The sequence below is a fragment of the Culex quinquefasciatus genome, chromosome 2, assembly GCF_015732765.1.
Source record: "Culex quinquefasciatus strain JHB chromosome 2, VPISU_Cqui_1.0_pri_paternal, whole genome shotgun sequence".
Classification (NCBI taxonomy): Eukaryota; Metazoa; Arthropoda; class Insecta; order Diptera; family Culicidae; genus Culex; species Culex quinquefasciatus.
Window position 1 is genome coordinate 165,159,021 of NC_051862.1, and position 13,503 is coordinate 165,172,523.

The window sequence follows — 13,503 nt, forward strand, 5'->3', positions numbered from 1 at the left end:
GGTATTAGGTGGTGATAGCCCTCGCGCTGCTTCCAACGACCCGTTTCAGAATGACAGAGCTCCTTGCGGTCCAATTCCGAGGTCGCTGGGCATTGTTCGGCCCCGCCTGAACTTTGAAGCAAGCATCTGAAGGAAACTCGATCTATATTTAGACTTCCAATCCCGTCAGGCAAATCAGGGATCAGCGCGTATTTAATATGAGAAGATAACATGTTTCAACACTACGGATCATTTCACTGTTAGAGTGTAAACCTTCTGATGGCCGACTGCTTAGCGTCCCAGACCATCAATCCTAAGGCGTGAATTCGAATCCCGCCTGATATATTTTCGTTTTTGTTCATATTCAAAGTTCAAATTCATGATTCCAACATTCAAAGGAACCGACCGGGATTTGATCCCTGAACCTTCTGCTTGTGAGGCAGAAGCCGTAACCATTAACCCTTTCAGGCCTGATGGGTCATATATGACCCATACCGAAATTCGGTTGTATAAAATCACACAGTGCTCAAAACATATAACATTGTTCAGCAAAGTTGTAATTTATGAGTTTCTCTACCTAGGAAAAAATGTTTGAGTGGTTGTTAATGGCCTTTTTGACGACCTAGAACATCCTGAAAACCTGAAATTTGGAAACTTCAGAAAATGTTGAAGATAATTCAGGTTTACAACGATTTTTCAAGGCAAATGAAGTTTAGTTATTACCAGTCACATCCTCACGACCATTTGGGACCACTTCGATCCCTTTGGATCTCTTTTGGGATGATCTAGGTCCTCCAAAGTGTCCTGGAATACAGATCTTAGAGTCTACCGCCGTAACAACACGATTCTACCAAGTTTCCGATTATGGTTCATATTCAGTGATGTCCCTGGGACCCTTTGGCAACACTATGAGCTATGTGGATCACTTTTGGGATGATCTGGGTCCTCCAAAGTGTCCTAGAATACAGATCTTGGAGTCTACCGCCGTAACAACAAGATTCTACCAAGTTTCCGATTATGGTTCATATTCAGTGGTGTCCCTGGGACCCGTTGGAAACACTATGAGCTATGTGGATCACTTTTGGGATGTTCTGGGTCCTCCAAAATGTCCTGGAATACAGATCTTGAAGTATACCTCCGTAACAACACGATTGTACCAAGTTTCCGATCATGGTTCATATTCAGTGATGTCCCTAGAACCCTTTGGAAACACTCTGAGCTATGTGGATCACTTTTGGGATGTTCTTGGTCATCCAAAGTGTCCAGGAATACAGATCTTGGATTTTCCCACCGTAACAACATGATTCTACCAAGTTTCCGATTATGGTTCATATTCAGTGATGTCCCTGAGACCCTTTGACGAACACGAGAAACCAATCCGCGGACGTGGAGATAAGTGAGATTGAGGGGAAACCTCGTATATTTTTTACCCATATATAGTTCGATACCGATCATATAGCCCAATTTTCAACTCGAATTTTGCCTGAGACTATGTTAGCGAGAAGAAAGTTGCAGTTGAGGCATTTCTCCGAGTATTGCTACAGAGTTTTTCAATGCTCAGATTCAGCCGCCCACTGATCGTTCGAGAGATTGAATGTGTTGGGTTTTGGGAGGTTTATGACTTGCCAGTATTACAACTTTAACTTTTCCTCTGTAGCCCAAGAAGACGACACTTTTTGGGCGCAATTTTTACATATTCGGAATCCTCGGGAAATTTCACGTAAGTTTGAAGTAAAGGAGTTGTTAATTTGATTAAAAATAATGGCATTTAGAAGAACTATAAATTTTGCATCTTCAACTTTTTTACCACCTTGTCAAAGTTCAGATTGTTCAGTGTAATCACTAGCTCTAGAACCATTTTTTACCAAAATTCGACTCAGCCTAACAATCTACCGTAAAACTTACAACTGGTCACTCAGAGACTTCCCGACAGCAAAAAAAAAGGTCTCCCCAGCAGCTGCTCTGGCCGGTAGACCTTGGCGACTAATGGCAACTCGAGATTAGGCGTGTCGTTACTGGGCACTGTCCAGCGGTCGATCCCCGGCAGTACTTGACGGTCCGTAGGTGGTCACAAAACATCCCGACGCCGACGCCGCCGCCACCGTTTGATAGTTGCACTTTATGAGAGACCAGGCTCTTGCCCAGAACAAACAGATTGTCAATAAAGGCTGAATGCAAATGAAATGGGATTTTGTTTGTTTTACGCGGGGACTATTCATCTTGGGAGAGCACAGTCCAGTGGTGGGGGTTTCCCCATGTGAGGGGTCATATTTTAAGGAGAAAGGTTTATTGCCGCCATTATTCGGCGGTGCACGGCGATAGGCACCGGGCGATGACCTTGATCTTACCCGTTTGATACAGTTTTATGTGTATGGAGGAGGAAATATGGGGCGAACACATTCGGTTTGATTTATATCGCTGAATCAGATTTTTTCATGTGTACTTTGTAGGGTAGTCAGGATAATAAACAATGTTTTGTTTGGTTATCTGAATGGAAGGTTTCATGTCCTTTTAAAACAAAATTCCAGTTCCAACAATAACGTTAACAGGCATTTTTTGAGTCTTTGAATTCATAGTAAAACCAAATTTCCTAGTCCAAAAGAAATCTGCTTACAAAGAACCAATTCGCTGCACATGCTTCCAACCTGCAAGCACGCAACTTTCCCCGTTAAAACATTAAACCATTTCCAAGTGCATTTCATGCACTTTGCGCATTATAAAACCAAACTGGTGCACCATTCCCGGGCCCAATAGTCGGCACCGGTCCGTGCTTGTTTTTTCGTGTAAATAATTGAGGAAAAGATTACATTTTAACGGTATTACTTTTTTCCCGTTCTCCTCTGTTTCATCTTCCCACTGCCAAATATTCTCGGTAACTTTTTTTATGTCTTTAGCTTTTCCCAGAAACCACAACTTGGAAGACCAAAAGCCTTTTCCCAACTCCACGGTGCTTTTCCCTCAATGTAATGCTAACTTTTTTCTTTCCCTCTCTCTTTCTATTGCCATCGTTCCGGACCGCCAACTTCGTTCCGCAACCGGCCCGGCAACCGAAACGCCATCAAACAAAAACAGGCCTCGGTGCCCAAAACGACGGTCCGCCCCATCCTGGTGGTGATCAGCTGCGGATGTTGCTTCCTGCAGTCGTGCGTCGCGTTCGCCATCATGCTGCCGGTGCTGTACCAGCGACGTTGCTGTGTCACCTTCCTCAAGATGCAGCTCTGTGCGGCCACCTCGCTGGCGATGGCCATCTTCATCCTCGGACTGCTGCAGCTGTTCCCGGTGGTGAGTAGAAAATTTGGGTTGTTTGATTAACTGAATTTGAACTTTTCCGGTTTTCCAATCTTTAGTTCCAAAATTGAAAATTTGGATAAAGCCTGAGTACCAAATTTAATTAAAAATTATAAAGTACGCAAAATACAATGTTTCAAATCGATGTTTAAATTTTGCAATGATAATAAATATTTTCTTTCTCCCTCCTATTTTTCCTGGAAATTAATTAAATTAAATTAACACTTAACAAAATTTACCTTAGCCTAATTGCATTTATTTTTTTCTCGATTTCTGGGGTCATGAAAAAACATGAGATCCAATTTTCGCCCAGGGCGAAATCTAGTACTGTGTTTTCAGATTTTATCTAGAACCATCTAGAACCAACCATTATTCGCTCTACAGCAGCGATTCTCAACCTTCTTCTAGGCTGGTACCCCCTGCCATGTAAATCAAGTAGGCTCGGTACCCCCGTTGAGAATAGCTGCTCTACAGCATTGCCTTGGCGTTCTCGATTGCGAGATTCCTATTCCTATTGTTGAGGCAATTGCAAACCTCTTTTAACACCTTAGCTTCCATCCACCCCGGGATTCGAACTGACGACCTTTGGATTGTTAGTCCAACTACCCACCAGCGACTCCACCGAGGCTGGACCCAGGGAGACGACTCCTACACCTGGATTGAGCTAACGACCTAACCCTCTTGGTTAGCCCGGGGCCAACATTTACTTCCCCGTCCGACGAAAGGCGTGGTCAGACAAATCTCGTCTCGAAAAATGCCACCAAGACCGTCTGGGATCGAACCCAGGCCGACTGGGTGAGAGGCAACCACGCTTACCCCTACACCACGGTCCCGGATATAAAACTATAGATTCTTAAAACATAAAACTTAGGTGATTTTTTTTTTTTTTTTGACGTTGTTTTAACATGTTTGGAAAAGCTGTAAACTCTAATCAAATCAAAATCAATTAAAAACTTGACAATTTTTATTTTTTTTTTTAATTTCAAAAAAAAAAGTCTGATGTACCAATTTAAACCATCCTTGACAATAGCACAACAAATAAAAAAAGAGTTTGCTGGGAGTTAAACTTTAAGTGACTAAAAGTAAACAATAAAATATGGAGCTTTCCTTGCATTTTTTTAAGCCTGGTAACTTTCATTTGTTACGTAACGCAGTTTGGAAGGTGTAGGGTTGTTTTTAAGAGTGTAATAAAGTTCAACAAAGATGTAGAGCCGACAATTAAAAGAAATGTCATAAACAATGTGGATTTGATTGTAACCGTCACAAGTTGCAATTTTACGATGAAAAATAAATGTTTCGTCATCATTTTTATAATCGTCTGTTCTATTGCTTTGCAAAACATTGTCACACAATAAATAATAATCTTGCAAAAATTATGAAAAATTTGTTCTAAATAAAAAAAAATACCCTTCGTAAAATGGATCAAAAATAACCTTTGAATAAACATTTTATTGTTCATAAATTCAACAACAAATTGTTACCGGATTTGCTAACAGTATTTCTATCCGTTTATCGCAGATAATTTTAAGGGTTTATTGAACAATTTGAAAGACAATTTATAAAATTAGAAAAAAAAAAAACAGGATATATTTTCTTGATATCGAATGATTTTTTACATGGGTAATTCTCTACCAACTCATACGAAATTGGAAAAAGTTGCCCCGACCCTTCCCTCGTCGATTTGCGTGAAACTTTGTCTTAAGCGGTAACTTTTGTCCCTGATCACGAATCCAAGGTCCGCTTTTTGATATCTCGTGACGGAGGGGCGGTACGACCCCTTCCATTTTTGAACATGCAAAAAAAGAGGTGTTTTTCAATAATTTGCAGCCTGAAACGGTGATGAGATAGAAATTTGGTGTCATTTGATGGCTTACTCAGAATTCCGAAAAAACGTATTTTTCATCGAAAAAAACACTAAAAAAGTTTTAAAAATTCTCCCATTTTCTGTTACTCGACTGTAAAAATTTTTGGAAAATGTCATTTTATGGGAAATTTAATGTACTTTTCGAATCTACAGTGACCCAGAAGGGTCATTTTTTTATTTAGAACAAAATTTTTCATTTTAAAATTTCGTGTTTTTTCTAACTTTGCAGGGTTATTTTTTAGAGTGTAACAATGTTCTACAAAGTTGTAGAGCAGACAATTACAAAAATTTTGATATATACACATAAGGGGTTTGCTTATAAACATCACGAGTTATCGCGATTTTACGAATTTTTTTTTGAAAAACTTACTTTTTGCGTTTCTCTTTGTTTTGTCGTCCGTGTCTGTCGCGGGTGACCATGAACGGCCATGATCGATGAAGACCAACTTTTTCAAACCTTTTTTCGTAAAATCGCGATAACTCCTGATGTTTATAAGCAAACCCCTTATGTCTATAAATCAAAATTTTTGTAATTGTCTGCTCTACAACTTTGTAGAACATTGTTACACTCTAAAAAATAACCCAGCAAAGTTAGAAAAAACACGAAATTTTAAAATGAAAAATTTTGTTCCAAATGAAAACATGACCCTTCTGGTTCAATGTAGATTCGAAAAGTACATTAAATTTCCCAGAAAATGACATGTTCCAAAATTTTTTACAGTCGAGTAACGGAAAATGGGAGAATTTTTAAAACTTTTTTAGTGTTTTTTCGATGAACCGGGACCCGTGGAGTAGGGGTAAGCGTGGTTGCCTCTCACGCAGTCGGCCTGGGTTTGATCCCAGACGGTCCCGGTGGCATTTTTCGAGACGAGATTTGTCTGATCACGCCTTCCGTCAGACGGGAAGTAAATGTTGGCCCCGGACTAACCTAAAAAAGTTAGGTCGTTAACTCAGTCCAGGTGCAGGAGTCGTCTCCCTGGGTCCTGTCTCGGTGGAGTCGCTGGTGGGCAGACTAACAATCCAAAGGTCGTCAGTTTGAATCCCGGGGTGGATGGAAGCTAAGGTGTTAAAATAGGTTTGCAATTGCCTCAACAATCAAGCCTTCGAACACTTAGTTTCGAGTAGGAATCTCGCAATCGAGAACGCAATGCTGTAGAGCGAATAATTTGATTTGATTTTTTTCGATGAAAAAAAAGATTTTTCGGAATATTGAGTACGTCGGGTTCCAATTTTACACAAAAGTCCCTTTGACACCAAATTTCTATCTCATCACCGTTTCAGGCTGCAAATTATCCAAAAACACTTCTTTTTCATGAACTTCTTGGAGTGTGATCAGAGACAAATGTTAGCCCTTAGGAAAAAGTTTCACAGAAATCTAAGAGGGGTCGTGGCAACTGTTGCATCAAGCTTTTAATTGATCCTCACACTTATATTAACCATACAGTTGCTCTCCTATATTAAGTAACAAAATATTAATCAGAATCATGCTCAGAACAATATCCAATAAATGTCCAACTTGCAAGGTATGAAAGTAAGGGAAAATGATCCCAAAACTTCAAATAAATTTTCAACCGCTGCATACAAACTTAAGTGGGACAAAATGAATTTCTAAGCAGTTCAAGGTCTTTAAGCGGCGAAGTAAAATATTTAAAACATATAAGTTATACATTTAAAGAAAATTCAACTACTTTCGAACCAATGACAGCTTTTATTTTTGGAAGCTTTCAGTACGGTGAACCCACGAATCCCCAAACACCTTTCAAACCTTTTCCAAGAGTCCCTCGCAAATGTCAGCCGGCAATGTTTGACTTTTTGACGCTAACTCTCAGAAGGGGTGGTCGGTCCTCAAGGGGTAGCTCGCTTTTTTTTGTCATTTTCCGTGATGACGCCAACGCCGTTGAAACAACTCGCATTATAACGGATGCTTTTTTTATATTTGCCTTCGTTTTCGTGGCATCAAGGGAAAACCCACCAAAACTAAGAAGCTTTTAGTCAATTAGTGCGAAAACAAAACACAAACAATGCGCGAAGGACCCAAAATTGGCAAAAAAAAGAGCTAAGCCGAAACCGTTTAATTAGAAAGAGAAAAATTTCCCACAAAAGAAGAGTCCCGCGTTGATGGGTTGAAAAGGGCGAACCTACAGATTGTTTGTGATGGTCGTTGAAAAAACGCTGATTCTAGGGGGGAATGTCAATGGGATTGATTTAATGGAGGTTTTGACAACTCTTTAGAACGATTTAATTGTGGCAAGTTAGTGTCCAACAAAGCATCTGGTCTCTATAAAGAGCTCATTGATACAACCAAACCTTCTTTATAAGGCACCAAACAGCTTCCAACAAAGTAGTTCAAACAAAATAGTGTTTGGACATTTCTCTCCCAGCATCAAAACAAAACTTGTGTGGAGAATCGTTCTTGTTGTTTTTGGTTAATATTTTTAAACTTATAAAGCAGATGCGAATATAAAAAAAAGATTATTTTTTTAACTGTAAAAGAAGTCTGTTAATGTCCATAGTCATTTTTTCGTGAAAAATATTCTCTACAATTTTCTTCTTTGACGCAGAATCATTGGAAAAGGCTATACGTTTAAAGCATTACATTAAAAAATACATGTATTCCATGTATCAACGTCAGCGCCCTTTAATTCTTTCAGCAAACCGGGTCAGAACAAAATTTCCGTAACCATAAAAGTTTAGATTTTCCCCGTGTCTCGAACGTGTACTCCCACACATGTTGGCAAACTCCCCCTCCCCCTCAAAACGACGTAGGTGTGATCTTGTTTGGTGGTTTTGACGATGGTGTCCTCTTGTGCCGTTTTTTTGTACATGCCAGCTGTTTAATACGATGCTTATAAATAAATACGGAAACTTTGCCATCGTCGGCGTCTCTCGTTACTGTTATTGTCGTCGTCTACACGAGGAGAGAGCTTTCTCCAGCGGCTCCCAGAATGACACTCGAAGCTCGGGCGATGAAATTGTTTGCCGCATCACGAGCACGTGACTCGATGTGTGTGTGGGCTCTGCCGGTTTGGTTATTTTGCTGCAGACGAGCAAATAAGCTTTTCTCAATTTCTGTGACGGTGATTGAGCAAAGTGGCAGATCAAGTTTTTTGCGCCGTAGGTGGTTAGTTGTTGTTGGGATTATGGCTTCTGGGGGGAGTGTATTGATAGTGAAATTGTAGTTTTTTATTGTTGTTTAGTCGTTTGATGATTGCATGTAGATTTTATTTATGTTTTTTTTTTTCGAATTATTTTTTAAATATTAAAAACGGAACATTTCTGGCCTACTAAATAGGATTCAACCTTCACTGACTTGGACCAATATAGTGCGAAATGTCAACATATCGTTAGTAAACAGAAAAACCAAGTTTGGTGCCGATTGAATTTCTCATAAGAATCACACAAAATCTCATGGCATTTTCCATGCTATTGCTATAAAACAATCCATCAAGGATAAAAACACCAACACACAATGGCACTTGCAAAATGTCTTACCTATGGAAGTTAGCGTAGACCACTAGGGGAACGTTCTTTTATTACGTAACGTGAAAAATCGGACTTTAAGACCCCCTCCCCCCCCCCCCTCGTAACAAAATTTCCATACAAATTTTAAAAATTTTGTATGGAGCGTAACACGGCCTCCGACACCCCTCCCCCCCCCCTACTGCGTTACGTAATAAAAGAACGCTCCCTAGGGTGTAATATCAAAATCGATTTTCCAGCACAGCACTTTTTTCAGTTTCTTTTGGGGTCCTAAACAACTCCCCAAAGTTTGGGACCGATTGGTTTAGTCCTCACTTTGTGCAAAACGATTCAATTTTCCATACCATTTTTTTGGATTTTGATATTTATCAAATCCACGTTTCATGCTATATCAAAACAGGACTCATATTCGGATGCTCTGGAATGTGCTCTACAACTTTGCCGAAGAAGTTGTGGAGCTAACTTGCTCCTGAAAGAAGATAAATATCAAAATCCAAAAAAATGCTTTTCTACATACAAATTTATATGGATAATTGAATCGCTTTGCGCAAAGTGAGGACTAAACCAATCGGTCCCAAACTTTGGGGAGTTGTTTAGGACCCCAAAAGGAACTGGAAAAGTGCTGTGCTCACTAAATTTGGTCAACCTTATTTTTTTTTTTATAATCATAGTACACCCTAATGGATCACTAGGGTGAATCGAAATCAGCAACATATTTTTTTGGTTCTGTATAGGTTCTCCTAAAATTTTTGAGCAATTGGTTGAGCACTCGATTGGCGCAAAGCGATTAGTATCGGAGTTTGTATGAGGAAAACCATTTTTTACATTATGATTTTTGATTTTATTTTTTGAAAAATTTCCATTCGCAATATGGGCAATCTAGTTTTCAAAAAAATACCGTATTTTAGAAAAAAATACTCAAACTATCGATTTTTTTAAAAAAAATATTGAAATCTTCATAATTTGCAATGTGGGTATTAAGCGATTTGAAATTTTGCATGCAATAATTATTTTAGAGTTTTTGGAATGAAATTCTCAATTCTTCGCAAAATATCGTATTTTTAAATACTCAAATTTTTATAATTTGCAACATGGGTATCAAACGAAGCAAAATTTGGTATTCATTTCCACTGTTTGAGAGAGTTTTTTTTAATAAAATATTCAAATTATCTCAAAATACCATCTTTTTAAGTACTCAAATTTAATAATTTGCTAAATTAGTATCATCGAAATTATGCAGAATTTATAGTTTTTTTTTTTGTATTAAATACACAAATTTCCACAAAATACAGTATTTTTATGATACCAAATTATGAAAATTTGAGTACTTTATGGTATTTTGTGAAAACAAGAGCAATTAATTTCAAAAATACTAGAACAGTATATAAGCATACCAAAAGTTGCTTCGTTTGATACCTATGTTGCAAATCATGTAAATTAGAGTACTTAAAATGAATCTATGACATTTCCCCAAAACCCATATTACCGAAGGGACATTTCCCCGAATGCCACTTCCCCGAAAAGACACTTCCCCTAATAGTCATTTCCCCGAATTCCATTTACCCGAATTTTCAATTTCCCCTAATCGTCCACATCCCCTAATGCCACTTTCCCGAATGGGCCACAATCCCGAATGCCACTTACCCGATTAGTCATATCCCTGAATAGTCATTTCCGTGAATGCAATTTCCCCGAACGCGGTCAAGCGGAAATGCCCGGTGCCCTTTAAAAAAAAACTTTTAAATCCAAGATGGCGGCCAATATGGCGGTGTTGAAATATTGAAAAAATGCATTTTATTATTTAATAGGCAATCGACTATTCAAATTTGACTAAAATGGGGTTGCAGAACTCAAAATTGATGTTTAAAAAAAGGAAAAGAAAAAAAAAAGAAAAAAAATGTTCGTGATTCGATTATTCGAAGTCCCATACAAATCTTCGGATAATCGAGGCTTCGAATAATCGAGTCTGGAATGTAATTGGGTCCTAAAATTAAGCCTCAATTTGTGATATTATTGTTCACAACGATAAAACTTATTTTTCTAAGTACAATGACCCTTTGAACGACCACAAAGGATTTAAAATGGATTAAGAATTCAATTTTTAAAAATTCACTTAACGGCCCTTCTTGGCAGAAATGCTCCTACTTGACAGCTCGTTCCAAGGGGAAAAAATGTTGTCTTGTCAATAACTTTTTTTTGCATAAAAATGAAAAAAACGTTATCAGAAATGGTTTCTTACCGTTGTTCATAAAAATTGACAAAGGGCTTTACTACCCAATTTACAACATTTAATCAACAGCATACCCGAAAAAGCTGTTTGTTCGGTAAAATTGAGAAAGAAAATAACTGTTTTTCTTGGAAAAAGGCTTTGGCGAAAATGATGATTAGGGGATATGAAAATTCGGGAAAATTTAAATTTAAATAAACGGCAATTGGCGTAAGTGTCACTTCGGGGAAATGGCATTCGGGGAAATGGCCGATTAGGGGAAATGGCATTCGGGGATATAGCCGATTAGGGGAAATGATATTCGGGGAAATGGCATTCGGGAAAATGTCTTTCGGGGAAATGAGCTAGACCCCTTAAAATATATGGTATTTTCTGTTTTTTGTTATAATATACTTTGAAACTTACTATGTTATAAAAAACACATTATAATGCTCAAAAACAGTGGAAATGCATGCAAAATTTTGAATCGTTTCATAATCATATTGCGAATTTAAAAAAATATGAGTTTTTTCGAGAAAATACGGTATTTTGAAATTTTCCAAGTAGGGGAACTATACCCTTTCTCAGCCTATTTCTATTATCGGCCTATCAGCACTTTGATCATGAATTACAGCTTTCATAAAGTGTTTTTGATTGTTCCAAAGTAATAAATATCTCAGATAAAAGTGAGCAAGCAACTCTCCATTGTTGATACATCTGAAAATGTTGATTTATTAGCGGAAACGGCAAAAGTGATGAGAATTGGTAGAACGGATTAGAGTGATTAAAATGGGTATATTTCCCCTACATATTTATATTTTGAAACTTACCTACATTTTTTAAAGTTTATATCGCCTCCTTCAAAATTGGTCCGAAAAATCAGGGGGCAAAAAAATTTTTTTCTAAAAACGATTCTGCATTATTAATTATATTTAGCATGTTTGGGCTCGCTTAATTTTCTTTTCTTTCTTTCTTTGTTTTTTTTTTTTGATATTCCATTGTACATGACCGAAAACTCTTTTTCTCGCAAAAATAATTTTTTGGCAATAATGTCATGATTCGAAATCCGGACACTTAGTAGCATATAATTTTTGTTATAGCTGGCAAAAATTCATGTAATAAGTTGGAAATGAAGAAATATCATCAGGATGTAGTTTTAACAGTCAGTTTTAAGAGAATGCATGCAAAATATGTCTTTTCTAACAATTTTTCATCAGAATTTGAAAATTAAAATGACTTGTTGTGCTTCAAATCCCGGACACTGACAAAAGCTGATTCGAAATCCGGACCCTTTTGCTTCGAATTCCGGACACTCGATTTTACTTATGAATCGCACAAATTTGGACTGAAATGTTAGTGAATGGCATTCTTTAGGTCTCAAATAAGCTGTTAACATTAAAACAATCGATAGTTTATATAAAAATTTGCTAGAATTTAAGAAAATCGAAACCATAAATTTCTGCTTTGCCTTCCCGGTTCTTCGAACGCAACTGAAATATTTCAAGTGAAATGTTTCGCATTTTTGGTAAACTTCTAATTTTATTGTAATTAATTGTTTTGGCATTAACTACAGCGTTCAAACAAACTTTATGTGAAAGTTGATGTTGGAATTCATCAAATTACACAGTTTTGACATTCATAATGTGAACTTATATCCAAATAATTGATAAAACAAAATGAAGTGTCCGGGTTTCGAAGCGTCCGGGAATTCGAATCATGACGTTACTTGGAAATTTTGGAAACTTTTGACTGCAAAACAACTGAATAGATGCGTAATGCATTTTAAAACACTTTTTTCGTTGAAAGACTTGAAATTACATGTTGGACCAACATTTGACCTCATATAAAATAAAATCATGCCAGATTTCTAGCTTTCTTAAAAACCTCCAAAATCCGAGAAGGAAACCGATTGGAATACGACCGAATAAAAATCTTTTCTTTGTATAATGTGTCATGAATATACTGCAACATATTATAAAGCTATTTATTACTTAAAACTTCAAAAAAAATATTTTGTCCAATCCTTTGCCTCCTTGAAAAAAGTATCAATTTTGTAAAATAGTAAGTAATTTTTTACCAAATTTCTGCATTAAATTCCTTTTTACATGATGAACACCGCCTACTCAGATATTTGTAAAGAGGAAAATTATATCAAGTTTCAATTAAATTTATAAAAAAAAAAATTATTATTAGAATTTATAGAAATTTTGGAGAAAGTCAGTTTTTTTTTACAAAATTGAGCATATCTCTGCATGTATTGAACCAAAATTGATTCTTTTTTCAAATTTTCGGAAACTGTTCTGGAAACAGTTCTCTACAATGTGATTGTTCTCAGTTGATATGTACACGTGAAGGTGGGTCTAAGAGGTCAAATTAAGAATTTTATTCTTCGAGTAATTTTAAAGCCTTCCCTCATTTAGGTGAGGAAGGAAAAAAGCATTTTTGTCAATATCTATCGTGATTTGATGATGTTCGACTCCTTTTTTTCCTTGAAATAAAAAAAAAGTTCTTCTGGATAGTTCAGGGATAAGTTAAAGAAAGATGGCGATGTAAATATTAATAAATAGTTTTGGGGACAATTCAAAAATCACGTCTACACTTTTTTTGAAAATTTAGACCCCTCCCATATATGGAAAATTGTCCAGACAAAAAAACATGAATCGTGGACAATCACCAAAAAAACAGG

At 37.1% G+C, this 13,503-nt stretch overlaps 1 protein-coding gene across 3 annotated transcripts in view; it reads left to right on the forward strand.

Moving 5' to 3' along the window:
• Positions 1 to 13,503, forward strand: part of LOC6038075 — a 554,342-nt gene that overhangs the window by 464,967 nt on the left and 75,872 nt on the right. For all 3 annotated transcript variants that reach the window (XM_038257659.1, XM_038257658.1, XM_038257657.1), the window contains one exon: positions 3,052 to 3,261. In XM_038257659.1, the coding sequence (XP_038113587.1) occupies positions 3,052 to 3,261 (210 nt within the window). The remainder of the gene's footprint in view (positions 1 to 3,051; positions 3,262 to 13,503) is intronic.